Consider the following 24,799-nt stretch of genomic DNA (forward strand, 5'->3'; position numbering starts at 1 on the left):
GTTCCTTCCTCTGCTCTATTTTGGAACAGTTTGAGAAGGATAGGTTTTAGCTCTTTAAATGTTTGGTAAAAGTCGCCTGTGAAGCTCTCTGGTCCTGGGCTTTTGTTTGTTGGAAGGTTTTAAATCACAGTCTCAATTTCAGTGCTTGTGATTGGTCTGTGTATATTTTCTATTTCTTCCTGGTTCAGTCTCGGAAGGTTGTCCTTTTCTAAGAATTTGTCAATTTCTTCCAGGTTGTCCATTTTGTTAGCATGTAGTTGCTTGTAGTAATCTCTCATGATCCTTTGTATTTCTGCAGTGTCAGTTGCTACTTCCCCTTTTTCATTTCTAATTCTATTGATTTGAGTCTTCTCCCTTTTTTTCTTGATGAGACTGGCTAATGGTTTATCAATTTTGTTTATCTTCTCAAAGAACCAGCTTTTAGTTTTACTGAGCTTTGCTATTGTTTCCTTTATTACTTTTTCATTTATTTCTGACCTGAACTTTATGATTTCTTTCCTTCTGCTAACTTTGGGGGTTTTTTGTTCTTTCTCTAATTGCTTTAGGCATAAGGTTAACTTGTTTATTTGAGATGTTTCTTGTTTATTGAGGTAGGATTGTATTACTATAAACTTCCCTCTTAGAAGTGCTTTTGCTGCATCCCGTAGGTTTTTGGTTGTCGTGTTTTCATTGTTACTTGTTTCTAGGTATTTTTTGATTTCATCTTTGATTTCTTCAGTGATCCCTTTGTTATTAAGTAGTATATTATTTAGCCTCCATGTGTTTGTAGTTTTTACAGATTTTTTTCCTGTAATTGATATCTTGGCTCATAGCGTGTGGTTGGAAAAGGTATTTGATAATGATTTCAATTTTCTTAACTTTACCAGGGCTTGATTTGTGGCCCAAGATATGATCTATCCTGGAGAATGTTCCATGAGCACTTGAGACGAATGTGTATTCTGTTGTTTTTGGATGGAATGTCCTAGAAATATCAATTACGTCCACCTTGTTTAATGTGTCATTTAAAGCTTGTGTTTCCTTACTTATTTTCATTTTGGATGATATGTCCATTGGTGAAAGTGTGGTGTTAAAGTCCTCTACTATGATTGTGTTACTGTTAGTTTCCCGTTTTTTGGCTGTTAGTATTTGCCTTATGTATTGAGGCTTCTTGGTGGCTGCAGCAGCATCCTTAGCGTTTTATGCCCATCTCTGGTGTCTGCACGGCTTGCACCCGTCTCTGGAGCTCATTTAGGCAGTGCTCTGACTCGCCTCTCCTCGTGCACCTCGAAACGATGGTTTGTTGGCTCTTAGGCAGGTCCAGACTTTTTCCTGGACTCCCTCTCGGCTAGCTGTGGTGCACTAGCCCCCTTCAGGCTGTGTTCACACAGCCAATCCTAGTCCTCTCCTTGGGATCTGACCTACAAAGCCGGAGCCTCAGCTCCCAGCCCCCATCCATCCTGGCAGGTGAGCAGAGAAGCCTCTCTGCCTGGTGAGTGCTGGTCGGCACCAATCCTCTGGGCGGGAATCTCTCTGCTTTGTCCTCTGCACCCCTGTTGCTGTGCTTTTCTCCGTGGCTCCGAAGCTTCCCCCCTGCCAGCCCCCTTCTCCGCCAGTGAAGGGGCTCCTAGTGTGTGGAAACTTTTCCTCCTTCACAGCTCCCTCCCACAGATGCAGGTCCCGTCCCTTTTCTTTTGTCTCTGTTTTTTCTTTTTTTCTTTTGCGCTACCCAGGAACGTGGGGAGTTTCTTGCCCTTTGGGCTGTCTGAGGTCTTCTGCAAGCATTCAGTAGGTGTTCTGTAGGAGTTATTCCACCTGTAGATGTATTTCTGATGTATTTGTGGGGAGGAAGGTGATCTCCGCGTCTTACTCCCCCACCATCTTGAAGGTCTCTCCCAGCTATAATTTCGTTAAGTAATCTTTCTCTTTTTCTTTCTTCGTTTTCTGGGATTCCCATAATGTGTATATTTGGTTTTTTAATGGTAATCAATAGGTCCCTATGCTTTCTTTATTTATGTTTTCTCTTTGCTCCTCTTTCTGATATCAAATGGCCTATCTTCTAATTCCCTGATTTTTTCTTCTGTATGACTTAGTCTTCTTTTGAAGCTCTCTGCTGAATTTTTCAGTTCTATCATTGTATACTTCAGCTCCAGGATTTCAGTTTGGTTCTCTTTTATGGTTTCTATATCTTTATTAACCTTCTCTTTTTGTTTGTGCATAGTGTTCCAGATTTAATTTTCTTGTCTTTCTTTGTTTTCTTGCATATTATTGGGCTTAAGATGATATTTCAAATTCTTTGTTAGACAGTTTGTATGTCTCTGTTTCTTTGGGATTCATTACTAGAATATTATTTGGTTTGTTTGGTGGTGTCAGGTGGTTTGTCAAGTCTTTGTGATCCATGTAGCTTTGTGTTGATGGCTCTGCCTTTGTGCTTGTCTTTGGGGGCATGGAGTTATGTGTCTCCCTCCAGGTCCCTGGGTTGTAGGACTATTCCTATACCATGTCTGAAAGGGTCTGGAATCAAAACACAGGATGACTTCAGGTTTCACAATTAGAATGACTGATAGATTGCAGCTGTGTAATTGCATTGAGGGATTCATCTGGGGGTGCTTATGGGGATTCCTTGTGGTGCGTTTCTGGGCAAATAGGGTTTCTCTTGGACCATAGTTGGGAGTGGCTGGTGCCAGATTCCAGAGACACTTCAAGATCCACAGTGAGACTGAGGTCAGTGGGCCTATCTCTAGGGGCACATATGAGCGTGTCTCCTGCTGGATCCCTGGGCAGGCAGGACTGCCTCCCATCCATGGCTACAAGGGGCTGGAGTGAGGTCATGGGGCACTTCAATATCTATGGTCAGATTTGAGGTTGGTGGTACTACCTCCAGGTTCATGGAAGGGTATGTGGCCCGACAGGTCCCTGAGTGGACTGGAGTACTCCTGGTTTGTGGCTATGTGAACATGGGGTCAAGTTACAGGGATTTTTTTAGTATTTGTAATCAGACTGAGGTTGGAGAACTTGCCTAGGTTCATGGGCAGGCATGTCTCTACCCAGTCATATGCAGGCAGGGTTGGCAGCTAATAGGGTCTGGAGTTGGGTCATGGAACAATTCAGTGTTTACAGGTAGAACTGAGTTTGGTGGGCCTATTACCCTGTTACCCTGGATGCCTGTTACCGCATCCTTTGGCAAATGGTGATGATGGAAAGGCCAAACAGACTGTGTCCATGGGTGGTCAGGGGCCAGAGTCAGTTCCTGTGTCTGTAGCTAGGACTATGGTTAGCAAGTATGCCACCTGCTTGAGTTCGGTCTTGCCTTCTGAAAGCAACCCTCCTTAGTCTTGGGCTCTGCCAGATTTTACAGTCTTTCCTGAATCCAGAGTTCCACAAGAGTACTTTTGTCTCTGCTTGGCTGCCAAATTATTGTTGCTGAGAAGGGATATACGTGCAGGACTTCCTGTTCTGTCATTTCTAATGTCATGCCTTTATTTTTAATTGCTCTTAAAGAAAATTGCTTGTGTAAAGGAAAAATAGTAACAGTGTCTAGTAAAGGAAAAGTAAATATATGGTAATAATAGGACAAATGACATGAGAGAGGAATTTGATTTACTGTTTAAGGTTTTTACATTATACATGAAGTGGTATATTATTTGAAAATATATTCTGTTATATTCTCTCTCTATATATAGTATAACGTATAGCAACCACTGAAAAAATGGTCAAAAAAACATGAAACAGGTGAAAGTAATAAGCCAATAATGAGGATAAAAAGGAATCATAAAAAGAACACTCAATCTAAAAACAGTCAACAGGAGTTAAATGGGATATAGAACAGGTGGAACAAACAAATCAACCATCAAGGTGGTAAATTTAAATCCAATTACAACAGTGTTCCTGTACACTTGAATAGAATGTGTATTCTGTAGTTGTTGAGTGTTGTATTCTCTAAATGACAGACTAAGTTTATTAATAGTATTGTACAAATTTTCTGTATCCTTCCCTTTTTAGGTCTACTTTTTCTGTCAATTACTGAGGAGTGTTAAACTATCCAGCTATGATTGTAGATTTGTCTATTTTTTTGTGTGATCTCAAGTTTGCTTCATTTATTTATTTATTTATTTATTTATTTATTTATTTATATAGTATTATTTATTTATTTATTTATTTATTTGCGGTATGCGGGCCTCTCACTGCCGTGGCCTCTCCCGTTGTGGAGCACAGGCTCCGGACGCCCAGGCTCAGCGGCCATGGCTCAGGGGCCTAGCCACTCCACGGCATGTGGGATCTTCCCGGACCGGGGCATGAACCCGTGTCCCCTGCATCAGCAGGTGGACCCTCAACCACTGCGCCACCAGGGAAGCCCTGCTTCATTTATTTTGAATATATCTTTTTAAGTTCATAAACAGTTTGATTGTTATATCTTCTTATTGTATTCATCCTTTTAATTTTGTGAAATGTCCCTCTTTATCTGTGTTAAAAATTAAAATAATCATTGTCTTCTTTGCCTAATATTAATATAACCATTACTTTCTTTTATGGTATACGTTTGTCTGTTCTATTACTTATAACATCTTCTTTTTTTATCATGTTATTTTCAAATAATTTCAACATTAAGGAAGAATTTCGAAAATGTAATGAACTGAAATTCTCCAATTTTTGACTTTTTGCCATGTTTGCTTTATTACTTCCTCCCTCTCTCTTTGTCTGTCTCTCTGTATGTGTGTGTGTATGTAGTATTTTAAGCCCTTATGGTTTATGTTAATTTTGATTAACTATTTAAGATGTTGTCTGTTTTCTCCATATAGTTATAATTTTTCCTTTTGTAATAAGTACTGTTTGTTTTGAAATACGTTGAGACCATGTATTTATTTTGTTAGTTACCAGATGTCCTTCACTTCTTTCCCTCTTATAGTATTCATTAGTGATTCTTGCCTGAAATCAGTTTTTTTCTCTAATAATCATTAATATATGATTTTAACTAATTTATTTTTTTTATTCCTTTTATATGTATTACTTGGCATTCCATATTAAGGAGTCCTTCCCCATTATCTATCTATACAGCTAGCTAGCTAGCTACCTACCTACCTATCATTTCCTATATCATATCAGATTCATGGATTCTTACTTCATTCAGTTGGGTTATTCCTTTAATGACCTTATTCATTTTGATACTCAAATTGTCCCAGATGTAGCTAGTGTGAGCCACTTCAAGCTGGCTCCTGTGCCTTGTTGATGTGTTCTTATCACTTTGGGGACATTTCCTAACTTAACCACGATATTATTCATTTTTTCAAGGAGCTCAGTTCTTTTTAGTGCTGAATGGCATCCTGACAGTAAGATCTAGACATGTTCCTTGTATTTAAATGTGTGTCATTTTGAATCAACAAGTAGTTTGGTATTGGTATTTTATTCATTCTGCCTAATTGGAATGTTTATTCCATTACATTAATATATTTAGTGATTTGTTTGGATTTAAACCTTTCATCTTGCTGTTGTTTTTCTATTTGTTCCATTCATTTTTTTTTTTTGCTCCTTTTTTTCCTTTTTTCCTTCCTGCTTCTCGATTAAGTTTTATTAGTATTATGATTTAGTTTCCGTATTGGCTTACTGGAGTATAACTTTTAGTTTTATTTATTATCTGTTTGTGTGTTTGCTCTGGGAATTATAGTGTCTATCCTTAACTTATCACAGTTACATGTAATTTAAGAATCTTACAGCAGTATAGTGTAATTTATCTTTTCACTTCCTTTTCTGATATTGTTGGCATATACTTACTTATACACTTGTTTTTTTTTTTTTTTTTTTTTTTTTTTTTTGAGGTACGCGGGCCTCTCACTGTCGTGGCCTCTCCCGTTGCGGAGCACAGGCTCCGGACGTGCAGGCTCAGCGGCCATGGCTCACGGGCCCAGCCACTCCGCGGCATGTGGGATCTTCCCAGACCAGGGCACGAACCCACGTCCCCTGCAACGGCAGGCAGACTCTCAACCACTGCGCCACCAGGGAAGCCCTACACTTGTTTTTAAACACTAAAATGTGTTACTGTTTGTGTTTGAACATTTGATAGTATTTTAAAATTCAAGAAAGAAAAGTAGTTCATTATATTTATCCTCATATTTGCTATTTCCAAGCCTTGTCCTTCTTTCTTACAGATCTGTGTTACCCTTTGGTATCATTTTCCTTCAGTGTGAAAAATTTCTTCTAGCTCTTCTTTTAGTGTATATCTGCTGGTTTAGATTTTCTTAGCTTTTGTTTGTGTAAAAATATTTTTTCATCTGTTTTCAAAAATATATTTTTTAAGATGTAGAATTCTAGGCTGGCAGTCCTCCCTTTCCCCACACTTTAAAGATGTTATTCCTCTGTTTGCTTTCATTGTTTCTGAAGAGGAATAAGCCATTATTCTTATTGTTGTTCCTCTAACTGTATTGCCTTTCTTCTCTGGTTGCCTTTAAGGTTTCCTCTTTGTCTTTGCATTTTGCAATTTAACTGTGATTTTCCTTTGTGAGGTTTTATTTGCATTAATTGTGTTGGGGTTTTGTTAAACTTCTGAGATCTGTGGGTTGAGATCTTTTATTAGGTTTGGAGGTGATGTTGCCAATTTATCCTTATATATGTCTCTTTTCTCATTTCTTCCTCTTCTGCAATTCCTAGCTACTTGATGTATCATTCAGATTTCATCATTACTTGAGTGAACTGAATGTGAGTCTCAGTTTTTATTAGTTTCAAATTACTTCTGATTTCAGTTCTACAAATGCTATGGTAGAAGTCTTTTTGTCTTTAAGCCTCTGAAATTCCAAAGCTTTTATCCAGGGGCTTATCTTTTATTTTAACAGGATTTGAGTTGGGCTGGGTTTCAGCTTTAGTTAGTTTTTACTCTCCTTTGGATTGAATTCGAGTAGAGCCTTGGAATCTAAATCCCTTTCAAAATTTGCAAGACTTCTCTCTGATTTCTAGCACTACCCCTACCATTTCTTATGGAACAGAATTCTTATAGGCGAGAGTTGTTGTGCAACTCTCTCCTATTATTTTTGTTTGGGGGCTCTTCCAAGATTCCAATCTGTAATAGCAGCCCACACTGTTAAGGGGTTGGATGATTTTTTTTTTGTCCCACCAAAGTCTCTCAGCTTATGAGTATTTCACTCCCTCATCTATGTGTACCCAGATTAGGCAATTGGCCTTAGATATGAAAGTAGCTGCTACTCTTTGCTTATCTTTCAAGGGCTTTATCCCAGTATGCAATTTAATTCAGTTATACATTTTTTGTGTTCATTATACTTCATTAACATTAAAGGAATATACAGCTTTTAGCTTAGATCTAGCTTTCTTGTGCTTTTGAAGGCAGTGACAGTTTTTCTCAATCTTCTACATCATATCCAAGAATGGAACTTATACTAGATCTTCGTAAAGCATAATAGAAATAAGTAATAAGTAGAGATGCCAGGAGAGTGATTAATATCAGGGGCACCAGATTATTTTGGACACCTGTGTTAATCACTTTTATAGCAACCTGTACTTATTCATAACTCATATTACAATTGATATGATATAATTATGAGTTTAACATATGAATGTAGGAACCATGACTATTTCTTCACCACTGTAATTTCAATATTCCATCAACACAATGCCCAGCACCTTATATATTTTTGGAATGAAGTTTTAAATTCAGTAATAGTTTTTGAAAGGGTAGCAATAGGCCAGAGGTTATTGTTCAATTAAATATATCTTTACATGGACCCTGTAAAAATATTTTGAGGTATCGTTTTTTCTAACTGAATTTCCTAACTGAATTCCTTGCATTCTGTAGTCTTATTTATTTCTAATATTTTTGTCTTCCACATAGCATGACAATGTAGCTAGCCTGTATATTTAGTATTTTAAGATTTTTAATTGAACTATACTGAGCCTCTGATTTTATTCTGTAGAAAAAAATCAATGAGATAAAATTTGTGACCATTGTTCACAAGCAATAAGTTATTGAAAAAGAACTGCTCACAAATCTTTACATTTATTTCTTGATAAAGAAGTATCATTACAATACTGACTTTATTATTGAAGAAATATTTGTCTCAAAAGGATATCTTTTATAGAAACCATCTTGGGTGATGCTTTCAGGGGCTTATGAAGGATGTATAGGTCTAGAATTTCATTTGTTGGTTGCAAGATTGTTGTTTTCTTTTTTAAACTTTGCATATAAAGTTAGCTTTGGAATCATTTTTTTACGTTTAGTTTCCTTTACTGAATAGAAAATGTCATTATTGATAATTTTTGGAATAGTAAGGGTTATAAGACATTTATGCAGAATTAAACTACTGGTTTAGTTTCAAAGTCAGTGGTTACCAGTGAGGAGAGGGGAGAGAGGAGGGGCAAGATAGAGGTAGAGGATTAACAAGTACAAACTACTATGTATAAAACAAATAAGTTACAAGGATATATTATATAGTACAGGGAATATCGCCCATATTTTATAACTTTAAATGGAGTATAATCTTTAAATTTTTTTATTCATTATGTTGTACACCTGAAAATTATAAAATCTTGTAAATCACTTTTTAAAAAGTCCAAAAATAGTAACTATTGGCTTGAAACATTCATTTTGGAATGAGAGCTAAATAGACATTATATGAAAGATGATGACATAGGAGCAGAGATATATATATATATATTTTTAGGGACTTTATCAGCTAATTGTGCAGAAAGTCTACAAAGAGATCAGGTTGAAAAATTATAAATATTAACTGCGAAGGAACTTGAATGTATGGGAGAAATAATGGTTTCAGAATGCAGAATCATGTTAGAGAACTCTGTCCTGAGATGCAGTATAGCATAATATTTAAATACTGTAGCCTTTAGAGCTACACTGCCTGTATTAAAATCCTTTTTTGCTATCTACTCACTGTGTGACCTTCAGCAGGTTACTTAACTTCTCTTTACCTTCATTTCCTCATCTGTAGAGATAATACTAAAACTAATTCATATGGTTATTATGAAGGTTAAATGAATTTTGATACATTAAAATACTTGGAATCTAATTTCTGATATATAATAAATGTTATTTCTTGTTGCCATTATTATTATTATCATTATTATTATTACCATGAGTACCACTGGCACATTGTTTGTTTGCAAAATAATTTTCCTACCCGGTATGATTGACTCTTGACATTTCCTTTTCAGTTCAACTGAAGTTGATGACATGATTCGTAAATCTACAAACCTGTTGCTAACTAGGACTCTGAGCAGCTCTCTGCAGAATGTCATTAAAAGGAAGAATATTGGACTTACTGAGGTAAAGCTGCTCTTATGGGAGGCAGCCAAGGCAATTTGTGAACACATGTCCTAAGCTCTGGGGCTTGTGTGTGAATTAATTATAATTTTCTATGTGCTCTATCATGTTCTTTCTGATGGACTCACGGTGAAAGTGCAAAATAAATTCCTTGTGTTTTTCATTCAGTGCCTTGGAGAAATCCATTATTTTTTGGAAAAGTCACTTTTTTTCTCTCTCTCATTGTCTTCTCTAGTTTAACTGGTTCTCCTTTCTGAGGTTGTTGGGTTAAATTTGTATTATTTGCCATTGATTATATAAAAAAATTGTTGGAGAATAGAGTCAACATCAGTGTCCTATTTAAAATAATGGCAGTTCAAATACAGCATACAGCATGAAATCACATTTTGCCTATGTAAGTCATTGATGCCAGGGATATTGGCATTCATAGTCACTGGTTAGCGTTAGATTTTGTTTTTGAGATACATCGCATGTATGAGTGGTAAATTACTCTTTATTAACATGTAAGTCTGGGGATTTGGGATTGAGGAAATGTGAGAGAAAGGCAGTCATTACATTTCTGTGGAAGCTTACACAATCTCACAAAGGGTGGAGGGTTATTGTACATAGGTTGAGAACAGTATCTTGGCAAACTGAAGATTTGATGCATTGGCGTAAGTCCTAAAACTTAGAAAGATGCGACATTTCTCTTCTCTTAGAAACCCAGGTTTGTATGGGAGCCTCAACCTCTCATTTTATGGAAATTAGAGTGCCAAGTGTGAGAGAGCTTGGAGGAATTTTCTTCACAGGTGAAGGGAAGGGCTGTTGGTCATCTGTTTTTAGAGGTGGTATAGTTTCAAAGTCAGTTGGTCTAGGAAAAATTGACATTTTCAGATATACATTATCAAGGATGAACGTCAGTAAGTGGTTAACGATACTGACCCATAGATGAGTACAGCTGGAAGACAGGTGAACATCTATTTCTGATTTTGGAATGATTGTTTCTTTTCCTGTGTTAAGATTTAAAAACACTATTAAATACTGTATTATAATATGGGACATTGGCAGTGATTGAATTCTACTTATAACCAACTTTTTTTTTACAATTTAAAGTCACATTCGACATTATTTGGACAATCCCCTCATTTTGCAGAGCTTCGTTTCTCTTGCCTGGTGTAGAAATATTAAGCATTGCCATTATGTGTCTGAGAATAGGCTAACTTCTTTTGTAATCAGGAATGCTACAGAAAAGCAAAGTTGGATTGAAAATTTGGAGGTTCTTATGCTTTTGTAGATTATTCTGTTCTCCTTTTCTGAATCCCAAGTAGGACAGAAAATTTATTTTGTGAACTACCTCTACATTAAAACTCTTGATATAATTCTTCTTAGGCCATTTGATTTATCAATCTCTTAAAAGCCGTTTTATTTAATTAATTTATTTTTATTTAAGTATAGTTGATTTACAATATTGTGTTAGTTTCAGGTGTACAAAAATAAATCCGTTTTAAACAAGTAGCATAGCAGGAACATGGTGTGATAGAAACAGCTTTGGACACAGAAGACTCTGGAATTTAGTTGTGACTATGCCATTGATTTACTGTAGCATCTTAAAAGAAGACCTAACTCCTCAGTTCTTCAGTTTTCCTGACTCCATTGTCCATTTCAAAGGCACTGTACAGATCAAGTAACAATAGGAAGAAGCAGTAGGAGCTTATCAAGAAATACTGTATCAGAGTTCTTGACATAATTTCAGTGAATGCTAAATGTTATTCCTAAGTCATTGGATCTGTTTCGGCAAAAATACTTTTGTTATCAAAATCTTTACATATGAATGAAGGAACATCCACACAAGTTTATTTATTTTAGCTATGATGGTGGTGTGTACCTGTATAGACACGTACAAAACCAGTGATTTTTTCCATCACCAACCAGTAAATCTTTGACTAACTCTATTATTCACCTTTTATGAAAGGGAGGACATTATATCCTTCTCTATAGGTAACTAAAGTGATTTCACATCTGGAATCATCATCAGTAATCGGCAGTGTTTGTGGAACAATTTATATTCTTCAGTGTCCATTCACAGATAATCACCTTATTTATTACAATAACATTTGAAGCAGGCTGGGCATGTGTTATTATTTCCATTTTATAGAAGGTGTAATTAAAGTTCAAGGAGAACACCCAAGCTAGCAAAATGATAGAAATGAGACCTAAGTTCAGGTTATTTTTTCCCCCAAACTTACTCACTTTTACTATAGTGTACTACTTTCCATATTGATTTAATTATTCTGTCATAACAAAGATAGAGGTTTTTACAGGAGGTCCATAGTAACATCGAAATTGTTCTAGTTAGAGGTGATTTTGTAACAGGGAGCAGATATCCACTCAAATGATAAAAGTATTATAAGCACTCAAAACTCACAGAATCCTATTTCTGGTTACCAGATAAACAATTCTTTTAGTATTTAAAAGTTTGTATAAGCTAATGTCTTTCTGCCTGTCTTGATTTGAGGTTATATGGTATCTTACCTCTTATTTTTTCTGTCCATATGCTCTATTCTTTTATCTCTTTCTCTCTATATACTGGCTTTCATGCTTTTCTCATGGCTTCTTTACTTCCCCATGTTAAGCCAACTCTACATTACCTTTCAGTTCCACCACCTACTGTAACTTGAATGCCTTGTATTCTCAGACCCTAAGTGATGATCTCTAGTTCAGTCAGCAGACACAGCTGTTTTCCTAGGGCTGCTTCTTCCAAGTCTGTGAGAAGAAGGTCAGTCAAGAGTATATGTTCTAAAGCAGACTGCCCAGGTTCCAGTTCTGGTTCTCCCCTTAATAAATGTGTTCTTGGGAAGATTGCTTGGCTTTATGTGTAAAATGGGGACAATAGTAGCATGTATTTCATAGGATTGCTGTGAAGATTAAATGAACATGTAAAGTGCTTAGAATAGTGCCTGGTTCACAGTAAATACTCAGTGCATATTGCCTATTACTAAGAAAGAGATCTGGGCAGGTAAACAGTGGTTGTTAGGGCTAGTACAGAAATGGAGTTTTTCAAATAAGAGAAGTCAGAAGATTAGAACAAGATGTCCTGTTAATTAACTTTACAATATTTACTGAGTGCCTATTATGTGACAGGTACTGATCTAAGTCTTAAGAATAAATAAGTAAACAACAAGAACATCAACAAAAGAGATTCTTGCTTATATTCTAGTGGCAGAAAACAGGTAATAAATGGTACAGAAAATAAATAAGTAAATCATCTAGTATGATAAAAGGTCGTGAATGCTGTGGAGAAAGAGAAAGAGCCTGGGTTAAGGAAATCAGGAGTCTGGTGGAGGTTCAAGGTTGGTCTTATTAAAAAGAGCAACATCTTGACCGTAAGTTATTATTGAAGGGAAAAGAGCATTTTTGACAGAAGTTAGAACTAGAGCAAAGGTCTGAAGGTAGTTAAGTTATTGGCAAGTTTAGGGAATAATAAGGAAGCTGGGGTAGCTGGAATGGAATGAGTAAGGGGAAGAGAAACAGTAGATTAGATGAGAGAGGTACCAGGGGTTCATGGTAGGCCATTATAAAGAGTTTGGCTTTTATTTTGTATGAAATGGGAGCCATGGCAGCATTTGATTAGTGGCATCATCTGACATATTCAAAAAGGATCACATTGACTGTGGTATTGAGAATAAACTGTAGGGTATAAGCAGGGAGACCAGTTAGGAAGCTATGACAGTAATCCAGCAAGACTTGATGGAAACTTGGGTGATAGAGGTGGTGACAAGTGGTCCTATTTGGACTGTAGAGCCAGCATAGTTTCCTGATGGTTAAAAGTAAAGGAAGCAAGAAAGGAATTGAAGATAACCCCCCAATTTTTTTTATCTGATCAACTAGAAGGTTGCATATACCATGTGCTATGATGGCAAAATCTTCAATTAGAGCTAAATTTGGGGTGGAGGAAGATTGGGAATTTGGTTTTGGACATATTCAATTTGTAGTGTTTATTAGACATACAGTTTGAGATACTGAGTTAACAGTTGTATGTATGAGTTTAGAGTTTGAGAAGGCAGTTCGGCTGGGAGATAAAAAGTTGGGAGCATAAAAATGATATTTATGGGCTTCCCTGGTGGCGCAGTGGTTGAGAGTCCGCCTGCCAATGCAAGGGACACGGGTTTGTGCCCCGGCCCAGGGGGATCCCACATGCCGCGGAGCAGCTGGGCTCGTGAGCCATGGCCACTCGGCCTGCGCATCCGGAGCCTGTGCTCCGCAATGGGAGAGGCCACAACAGTGAGAAGCCCGCGTACCGCAAAAAAAAAAAAAAGATCAAAAAGTCTACAATTAATCAATGCTGGAGAGAATGTAGAGAAAAAGGAACCCTCCTACACCGTTGGTGGGAATATAAATTGGTACAGCACTATGGAGAACAGTATGGAGGTTCCTTAAAAAACTAAAAATAGAGCTACCATATGATCCTACAATCCCACTCCTGGACATACATTCAGAGAAAACCATACTTTGAAAAGATACGTGCACCCCAGTGTTTATAGCAGCACTATTTACAATAGCCCAGACATGGAAGCAAACTAGATGTCCATCAACAGATGAATGGATAAAGAAGATGTGGTATATTTATACAATGGAATATTATTCAGCCATAAAAATAATGAAATAATGCCATTTGCAGCAACAAGGATGGACCTAGTGATTATCCTACTATGTGAAGGAAGTCAGACAAAGGCAAATATCATATGATATCACTTATATGTGGAATCTAAAAAATGAATCAAATGAACTTACTTACAAAATAGAAACAGACTCACAGACTTAGAAACTTATGGTTACCAGAGGGGAAAGTTGAGGGGGAGGGATAAATGAGGAGATTGGGATTAACGTATACACACTACTATATATAGAATAGATAATCAACAAGGACCTGCTATATAGCACAGGGAACTCTACTCAATACTCTGTAATAACCTATCAATATATGGGAAAAGAATCTGAAAATATATATATAAGTATGTATAACTTAATCACTTTGCTGTATACCTGAAACTAATACAACATTGTATATCAACTATAAATAAAAAAAAAAGATTTGAAGTAAGTTTTAAAATAAGATTTCTTTTTTCCTAAACCTTTGCTTTTTCACCAGACTAATTTGAAAATGATATCATGGAGAGAAAGGAAATAAACCACTAGTTTATCAATCTCAGAATATCAGAGAATTAGTTAAATTTGGAAGGTTTACAATGAATCAAAGGATACTCTGGTTCTTTGTGAAGAATGTATTGATAGAAAGTCTTAAAATATAAATTAGATTTAAAAGAATTAATTTATTACAGATGATAGCAGAATACCTTCACTTAAGTCCCTACTCAAATGTTATTTCCTTAAGGAGCCCTCCTTGACCACCCTATCTCAAAATAGCTCAGATCTAACATCCCTATGTAACTCTTTATCCTCCCTTCTATTTCCAGTGTTTATTACCACCTGCCATCATACTGTATGTTTATATGTGTATGTGTTTACTGTAATATCCATGAAGCCAGGGACTTTGTCTTGTGTATAACTATGGACAGCTCTATCCCAGTTCCATGGCACATAGGAGTTATTAATTAATGAAAGAGAGAAGAAAGAAAAAAAAAGAAAGTAGGTAGGTAGGTTCTTAGGGCAAAGTTAAAGAAATTTAGAGGTCCTGGTAGTGACACCATTTTGAATACTTATATTTTTATGGTTATAATAATGCCCCAGAAGACCTGAATAAATGACCAATGATTTGTATTCACCCTTTGTTTTTATTACAGTCTGGATTGATGACCATATCTCCCATATACCATTTGTCTTCATCCCCAATTGTTAACAGCAGTGATATTGCTAATATTTTAAAACATTTTATACGTAAGTCTTTTCAGATATGAGCTCTGTACTAGACCTGAATTTGCAACCAGGAGTTCCAAGTATTTTAGCAGTTTATGTATTTGCCTTGGATGGGGTATAAAATGAGTAGCTGACACAGCTTTTTATACCCTTGCTGGGGTGAAATGGAGATAAAATTCCTTGAAGTCTTATGGATAGCTTATTTTTGTGAATGAGAACCAAGGCTGTTATTTAGTTCTTCATCTTCCTGCAAATCACTATTTGAGAGGCATTGATGGTGTGGAGAGGAGTCATTTTCTTGGTTTGGATTAGTCTATTTGGAGCTTCAATGTACTAAATTCTCTGATTTGGGAAACAAGATAATACTCATCCTAATTACAAGTAGATGTGTATACCCCAGAAGTAATTTATAATTGGGAATGGACACCTAAATTTGTGGAATTTAGGGCTTAGTTTTGAACTATTAAAGAACATGAAGCCTTTTTTTTCCCTGCAGTTGGTCAAAAATATGAATATCTTCTGTGATCATGGTTCAGACTCTGCTGTGGTAATTGGAGCAGGGTTGGAAAAGAAGTGACTTCCACAGTCTAGTCTGTGCCTTCCTTATTAGATTCTCTCTGATACTAGGAAGGAAAGACAAAAAATTTCTGCTTCTTAATGGTTTTTAGCCTAAGTGACTTCTATCATTTAGCTGTGAGAGGTGTTTGTTTGCTTTATAGTGTTTTCTTTTCTTCTGGACAGGTTTCACAGAACTCCACTTTATATAAGATATAACCAATATCTTAATACATTGTTAGTTCCATGTCCTTGAAACAATAAGGACAATTTGAATGGCTACAGTGATATATTTTGGTAAGAGAGGGGGAAGTAGGGGCTAGAAATATCAAAGGAGCTCAAACTCTGATGGAAGTTGATACTTGAAATTGCTTCATTTCACCCTTAAGTTCAAAATTACCCCCAAAGCATCTGGCTTCACATTTGTAAATGCCGTTTTAAGGATTTTGGTTAGCTGTCATTCAGGAGTAGAGATCACTTAGACCTCATTAACAGACAATATTCCCTTTGAAAATGACATGGTATCTACTGTAATCCTAGAGTGTTTTAATAGTCTATTCTATGCTCAGCAATGAAACATTTCAAAAGTGACTGACAGCCAATTGATGTAATTCATGGTGATCTTTTGTGTTGACAGATCTTTAAAAAGTCATGGGAAATTACTACTGTACCCAGTGAAGCTGCCTCTTTATTTTTTTTTTTTAACTGCCAATATCCTGCAAAACACGACAATTTTCCCTTTGACTGCCACTGTTTTTTATTTCTATAACATGACACGATTCCTCCTTATTATTAGGATTTCTTTTGATAGATAGAATGTGTTCCCTATAGGTAATGCTCATTTTAAAATAGAAAATTTTCAGTTCCCCAAATTAACTCTCTTACTTTTCTGGCTTCCCTATCATGACAACCTTGCCACTAGCCACCTTCCCACTCATGAAGAAGAGTGATTTAATGTAGACAATTTAAATTTTTAAATTTAAATATTAAAAATTTTGTCCACCTCTGAAGGAGAAACATGTTGAAAGGAAGAAGGTGAGGAATTGCTTATTTTGGTGGGTGTTTTTTTATCTCTAAAGTTAAAAAGCTGATGTTTTGCGTAATTTTATAGGTGATGGAATTTGTGTCCAAAACTCAAAGTCTCTAAATTCAAACTATTTTTTTAACATCTTTATTGGATTATAACTGCTTTACAATGTTGTGTTAGTTTCTGCTGTAAAACAAAGTGAATCAGCTATGTGTATACGTATATCTCCATATCCCCTCCCTCTTGCGTCTCCCTCTCACCCTCCCTATCCCACCCTGCTAGGTGGTCACAAAACACCCAGCTGATCTCCCTGTGCTATATAGCTGCTTCCCAAGAGCTGTCTATTTTACATTTGGTAGTGTATATATGTAAATACTACTCTCTCACTTCGTCCCAGCTTACCCTTCTCCCTCCCTGTGTCCTCAAGTCTGTTCTCTACATCTGCTACTTTATTCCCGTCCTGCACCTAGGTTCTTCAGAACCAGTTTTTAAAAATTTTAGATTCTATATATATGTGTTAGCATATGATATTTGTTTTTCTCTTCCTGACTTACTGCACTCTGAATGACAGACTCTAGGTCCATCCACCTCACTACAAATAACTCAGTATCGTTTCTTTTTATGGCTGAGTAATATTCCATTGTACATATCTCCACATCTTCTTTATCCATTCATCTTTCGACGGACACTTAAATTGCTTCCATGTCCTGGCTCTTGTAAATAATGCTGCAATGAATATTGTGGTACATGACTCTTTTTGAATTATGGTTTTCTAAGGGATATGCCCAGGAGTGGGATTGCTTGGTCATATGGTAGTTCTACTTTTAGTTGTTTAAGGAACCTCCATACTGTTCTCCATAGTGGCTGTATCAATTTACATTCCCACCAACGGTGCAAGAGGGTTCCCTTTTCTCCACACCTTCTCCAGCATTTATTGTTTGTAGACTTTTTGGTGATGGCTATTCTGACTGGTGTGAGGTGATACCTCATTGTAGTTTTGATTTGCATTTGTCCAGTGATTAGTGATGTTGGGTATTCTTTCATGTGTTTGTTGGCCATCTGTATATCTTCTTCAGAGAAATGTCTATTTAGGTCTTCTGCCCGTTTTTGGATTGGGTTATTTGTTTTTTTGATATTGAGCTGCATGAACTGCTTGTATATTTTGGAGATTAATCCTTTGTCAGTTGCTTTGTTTGCAAATATTTTCTCCCATTCTGAGGGTTGTCTTTTCGTCTTGTTTATGGTTTCTGTTGCTGTGCAAAAGGTTTTAAGTTTCATTAGGTCCCATTTGTTTATTTTTGTTTTTATATCCATTTCTCTAGGAGGTGGACCTAAAAAGATCTTGCTGTGATTTATGTCATAGAGTGTTCTTCCTATGTTTTCCTCTAAGAGTTTTATAGTGTCTGGCCTTACATTTAGGTCTTTAATCCATTTTGAGTTTATGTTTGTGTATGGTGTTGGGAAGTGTTCTAATTTCATTTTTTTATACGTAACTGTCAAGTTTTCCCAGCACCACTTCCTGAAGAGGCTGTATTTTCTCTATTGTATCTTCTTGCCTCCTTTATCAAATATAAGGTGACCATATGTGTGTGGGGTTATCTCTGGGCTTTCTATCCTGTTCCATTGATCTATATTTCTGTTTTTGTGCCTGTACCATACTGTCTTGATTACTGTAGCTTTGTAGTGTAGTCTGAACCCAGGGAGCCTGATTTATCCAGCACCATTTTTCTTTCTCAAGATTGCTTTGGCTATTCGGGGTCTTTTGTGTTTCCATACAAATTGTGAAATTTTTTGTTCTAGTTCTGTGAAAAATGCCAGTGGTAGTTTGATAGGGATTGCACTGAATCTGTAGATTGCTTTGGGTAGTAGAGTCATTTTCACAATGTTGATTCTTCCAATCCAAGAACATGGTATATCTCTCCATCTATTTGTATCATCTTTAATTTCTTTCATCAGTGTTTTACATTTTTCTGCATGCAGGTCTTTTGTCTCCTTATGTAGGTTTATTCCTAGGTATTTTATTCTTTTTGTTGCAGTGGTTAATGGCAGTGTTTCCTTAATTTCTGTTTCAGATTTTTCATCATTGGTGTATAGGAAAGCAAGAGATTTCTGTGCATTAATTTTGTATCTGCTACTTTACCAAATTCATTGATGAGCTCTAGTAGTTTTCTGGTAGCATCTTTAGGATTCTCTATGTGTAGTATTATGTCATCTGCAAACAGTGACAGCTTTACTTCTTTTCCAATTTGGATTCCTTTTATTTCTTTTCTTCTCTGATTGCTGTGGCTAAAACTTCCAAAACTATGTTGAATAAGAATGGTGAGAGTGGGCAGCCTTGTCTTGTTCCTGTTCTTAGAGGAAATGCTTTCAGTTTTTCACCATTCAGAACGATGTTGGCTGTGGGTTTGTCATATATGGTCTTTATTATGTTGAGGTAGGTTCCCTCTATGCCACTCTCTAGAGAGTTTTTTATCATAAATGGGTGTTGAATTTTGTCAAAAGCTTTTTCTGCATCTATTGAGATGATCATATGGTTTTTCTCCTTCAGTTTGTTAATATGTTTTATCACATTAATTAATTTGCGTATATTGAAGAATCCTTGAATTCTTGGGATAAACCCCACTTGATCATGGTATAGGATCCTTTTATTGTGTTGTTGGATTCTGTTTGCTAGTATTTTGTTGAGGATTTTTACATGTATGTTTATCATTGATATTGGCCTGCAATTTTCTTCCTTTGTGACATCTTTGTCTGGTTTTGGTATCAGGGTGATGGTGGCCCTGTAGAATGAGTTTTGGCACGTTCCTCCCTCTGCTCTATTTTGGAAAAATTTGAGAAGTATAGGTGTTAGCTCTTCTCTAAATGTTTGGTAGAATTCACCTGTGAAGCCATTTGGTCCTGGGCTTTTGTTAGTTGAAAGACTTTTCATCACTGTTTCAATTTCAAACTTATGATTGGTCTGTTTATATTTTCTATTTCTTCGTTGTTCAGTCTTGGAATGTTGTGCTTTTCTAAGAATTTGTCCATTTCTTCCAGATTGTCCATTTTATTAGCTTATAGTTGCTTGCAGTAATCTCTCATGATCCTTTGTATTTCTGCAGTGTCAGTTATTACTTCTTCTTTTTCATTTCTAATTCTGTTGATTTGAGTCTTCTCCCTTTTTTGTTGATGAGGCTGGCTAATGGTTTATCAGTTTTGTTTATCTTCTCAAAGAACCAGCTTTTAGTTTTATTGATCTTTGCTGTTGTTTCCTTCATTTCTTTTTACTTCATTTCTGATCTGATCTTTTTGATTTCTTTCCTTCTTCTAACTTTTGGAGCTTTTTTGTTCTTCTTACTGTAGTTGCTTTAGGTGTAAGGTTAGCTTGTTTATTTCTGATGTTTCTTGATTTTTGTGGTAGGATTGTATTGCTATAAACTTCCCTCTTAGAACTGCTTTTGCTGCATCCCATAGGTTTTGCGTCGTCGTATTTTCATTGTCATTTGTTTCTAGGTATTTTTTGATTTCCTCTTTTATTTCTTCAGTGATCTCTTTGTTATTAAATAGTGTATTGTCTAACCTCCATGTGTTTGTATTCTTTACATATTTTTTCCTGTAATTGATATCCAGTCTCATAGTGCTGTGGTCGCAAAAGATACCTGATATGATTTCAATTTTCTTAAATTTACCAAGGCTTGATTTGTGACCCAAGATATGATCTATCCTGGTGAATGTTCCATGAGCACTTGAGAAAAAAGTGTATTCTGTTGTTTTTGGATGGAATGTCATATAAGTATCAATTAAGTCCAACTTGTTTAATGTTATTTAAAGCTTGTGTTTCCTTATTTATTTTCATTTTGCATGATGTGTCCATTGGTGGCAGTGAGGTGTTAAAGCCCCCTGCTATTACTGTGTTACTGTTGATTTCCCTTTTATTGCTGTTAGCGTTTGCCTTATGTATTGAGGTGCTCCTACGCTGGGTTCATTAATATTTACAATTGTTATATCTTCTTCTTGTATTGATACCTTGATCATTTTGTAGTGTCCTTCTTTGTCTCTTGTAATAGTATTTATTTTAAAGTCTCTTCTGTTTGATATGAGAATTGCTACTCCAGCTTTTTTTGATTTCCATTTGCATGGAATATCTTTTTCCATCCCTTCCCTTTCAGTCTGTATGTGTCCCTAGGTCTGAAGTGGGTCTCTTGTAGACAGCATATGTATAGGTTTTGTTTTTGTATCCATTCAGCCAGTCTATGTCTTTTGGTTGGAGCATTTAATCCATTTACATTTAAGGTAATTATCGATATGTGTGTTCCTATTACCATTTTCTTAGTTGTTTGGGGTTTGTTTTTGTAGGTCTTTTCCTTCTCTTTTGTTTCCTGCCTAGTGAAGTTCCTTTAGCATTTGTTGTAAAGCTGGTTTGGTGGTGCTGAATTCTCTTAACTTTTGCTTGTCTGTAAAGGGTTTAATTTTTCCATCAAATCTGAAAGAGTTCCATAACTTGAAGGTTGATTACTTGGATTTGAATCCCAGTTTTAATGTTACATGATCTAGAGTAAATCAGTTCATTTTTTTCCTCTTATAGTAGAATGGCAGTAATAATTATGCCCACTTAACTTACTTCTTCTGGTTGCTGGGAGGCAATCTAAGAAAATGAATTGTGCAGTGCTTTATAGACTTTAATTCTATACAGACAGTAGTATTCTTCCTTATCCTCCTCTCAAAGTAATTTATAGATGAGTTTTTATCTTACCAGTACTGCCTTGTTTAAGGATCTACTCTGTAAGAAAAGGAAAATAGTATTAACTAAAGAATATTTAATTTTCATAATAAGTCTGTGATTTAGAAATTATTATTAACAATTTACGGTTAAAGAAAGAGGCTTAGAGAAGTTAAGTAACTTTCTCAATATCAGTAATTTTATAAGTATTTGCTCCCTGGTTTCTCTGACTTCAGTGCTCATGTTTTTTTCTTTCACAAACTAATGTAGTTTGTTAATATATTGCAACCTGTTCCAACATTCCTTTGTTCATCATGCCTAATTTTGAAACTTCTTGACATTTCAGTCATTCTTGTTCTTTTAATTGGAGTTCATTTATTTCATGCATTTGGCAATTATTTATTGCCACGTGCTAAACACTATCAGTTTTTGATCTTAGTTTAATCTTTATTTTGAACAGAAGAAGACAAGTTTAAAATAGTGACACTTGCTCCTATTGTTCCCCCTGTATTAGGGGGAAATACAAGTTGCTTTGGGAAGTCAGGGAAGTCTTCACAGAGGAAGTGATACCTAAGCCTGTGCTCTAACATTAACTTTTTATAGAATACAGATGGCCTCTGCCATTATGTCTTTTGTTTTTGTTGTACCATCAGATTCATACTGAGCCACTCATCGTAGGGTGAATAGTCAAATTACTCTTACATGTTCTTGTTATTTTCCAGCTTGTCCAGATTATTATCAATACAACACACTTGGAGAAATCCTGTAAGTACTTGGAAGAATTCATCACCAATATCACTAATGTGCTTCCAGAGACAGTCCACACCACCAAACTGTATGGCACCACGACTTTTAAGGTGAGAAAGCCCTACATTACTGTAGAAGTGCTTCTGGTGTGCTGGGGCATTCTACCTAACATGACTTTGTTTCTCCCGTATGTCATACATGGTCTTCAGAATAAGTCCTTATGATTTCCTTAGAAAAACAAATATCAATGCTAATTTTGGGGTGTTTAAACTAAAAATAGTCTACAGCTGTGTCCACTAAATCTTCCTTATATTTCATTCATGAAAATGACTATTTCCTCAGTTGACCACCTGACAGGCAAGTATTTTTAAATATGGTCTAGAAAAGAGTGGTTGCAGCTGAAATCAACAGCAATTTAAAATTTTTAATTTAGCTATCCTTTCTTTTCTGTGTCCTGGGTCCAGTTTTTTTTTCTTTTAACTTTACATTTTAGTGAGGAATTTCTGTCCCTTGCTATTGTAGTTAGCAATTTTATAATCATCTTACAAGGCCACAGGACTAGTTTTGATGCAGTGTTGGATTAAATGGAAAAAATGACACTCTTATAGAGCAAAAGAAGACTTGATGGTAGATGAGTTTCTGGAGAGTAAAGAGCCTTAGGAAACTCATTTATATTGCCATGTGAGCTTTAAATAAATATTAAGCAGGGCAATATCTTAAACTAAAATGGTAGATTCTGACATAATGGCCAACATGTATGCTTTGGGAGTTTGTTATTGTTTGATTATTTTAGTTCTGAAACAAATCTATGTCACCCTTTTGAAATCTAGAAGTTGTTAATTAGATATGAAGTGGTAGAGTTGAAATCATGATTTATGTTTATGGTATCTCCTTTTTTTGATCATTTTGTTCTCTTTGCCTATTTATTGGTACCTTCCCTTGAGAATGGATTTAACAGAAGAAATCCAATTTGATTCATATTGCTTATTATATTTTAAGACATATAAAAATTGTTGGTATGATCTGCTCTTTTTTCTGTTCCAAGAAAAAAAATATGAAAGATCCTGGCCAATGCAATCTTGAGAGAGAAGAACAAAGCTAGAAGCATCACACTTCCTGATTTCAAATTATATTATAAAGCTATAGTAATCAAAACGGTATGGTGTTGGCATACAGACAGATACATAGATCAGTGGAACAGATTGGAGAACCCAGTATTAAATCCATGCATATATTGTCAATTAATTTATGACAAAGAGGTCAAGAATATACAATGAGGACAGGATAGTCTTTTCAATAAAAGCAAGTCAAAACTGCAGTGAGATAATACCTGAGATAAACACATGTTAGAATGGCTATCATCAAAAATACAAGAGATAGCATATACTGGCAAGGATGTGGAGAAAAGGGAACCTTGTACACTGTTGGTGGGAATGTAAGCTGGTACAGCCACTATGGAAAAGAGTATGGAGCTTCTTCAAGAAATTAAAAATAGAACTACTGTGTGATATGGCATTTCTGCTTCTGAGTGTGTATTAAAAGGAATCGAAATCATTATCTTGAAGAGTTATGTATACTTCCATGTTCACTACAGAATTAATCATAATAGCCAAGATATGGAAACAACCTAAGTGTCCATCAACAGATAAATGGATAAAGAAAATGTTATATACATATTCTCCATATATGTATCCATATATATGTGTGTATGTGTGTATATAGATGTATATATGAATATTATTCAGTCGTGTAAAATGAGGAAATCCTGCCATTTGAATCTTAAAAAAATTCAAACTCATAGAAACAGAGTAGAAAAGTGGTTGCCAGGAACTGGGAGAGTGGGTTTGGCAAAAGAGAGAAGTTGGTAAAAGGGGTACAGACTTTCAGCTATAAGAGGAATAAGGTCTGAGGATCTAATGTAAAACATGGTTTCTATAGTTGATAATACTGTATTGTATAATATTTGCTAAGAGGATAGAACTTAAATGTTCTTACTAAAAAAAAAAAAGATAAATATGTCAGGTGATGAATGTGTTAAATAACTAGATGATAGAAAAGAAATCCTTTCACAATATATTTGTATATCAAATCACCACAATATGTATTTTAAATGTCTTATAATTTTGTTTTCAATTGTACCTCAGTGAAGCTGAAAAAATGGAAAAAGCGAGATGTGTAACAAGATATTCTTTATCTATGTTTATGATTAGGTTAGCTGCTAGATGAGTTACACATTCATGATGTGACCATGGGTTGTTTAAAACTCCCTATAAAATTACTTACAACAGAATTAATTATGCATGATATTATGTTGGTATGTTTACTTGTAAACTTTTCAGTGATGTCTCCTTGTAGTAATACTGATACAATTTTACTGAGGGAAAGACTTATTTCATAAAGAGGCCCCAATTATTAGTATGAAAATATGACAAGAGCTTTAAGAATTTCAGGACGACCTTCCTTAGATAGTTTAAAGGAATTATAAGTGCTCTTAATATTAGCATTATTATGGAGCATGGGTAATAATTTTATCAAAAATATTTCTACATGATTTCTACATGTGGAAGCCAAAATTTCTCTAGGAAAGAAAATGAAGGAGACGCTTATAGTTAAGTGTTCAATAGAAAATAGGAGTTAGAGAGTTAGAATATGATGTTCATTTATA

At 35.6% G+C, this 24,799-nt stretch overlaps 1 protein-coding gene across 4 annotated transcripts in view; it reads left to right on the forward strand.

Moving 5' to 3' along the window:
* EXOC6B (exocyst complex component 6B) overlaps window positions 1–24,799 on the forward strand; it is a 715,924-nt gene that overhangs the window by 403,926 nt on the left and 287,199 nt on the right. For 2 of the 4 annotated variants that reach the window (XM_065891362.1, XM_065891363.1), the window contains exons 16-17: window positions 9,145–9,256; window positions 22,110–22,244. In XM_065891362.1, coding sequence (XP_065747434.1) covers window positions 9,145–9,256; window positions 22,110–22,244 — 247 coding nt within the window. The remainder of the gene's footprint in view (window positions 1–9,144; window positions 9,257–22,109; window positions 22,245–24,799) is intronic. The other 2 variants (XM_065891364.1, XM_065891365.1) reach the window with 1 other exon arrangement.

Source organism: Phocoena phocoena, chromosome 14 (assembly GCF_963924675.1).
Source record: "Phocoena phocoena chromosome 14, mPhoPho1.1, whole genome shotgun sequence".
Lineage (NCBI taxonomy): Eukaryota > Metazoa > Chordata > Mammalia > Artiodactyla > Phocoenidae > Phocoena > Phocoena phocoena.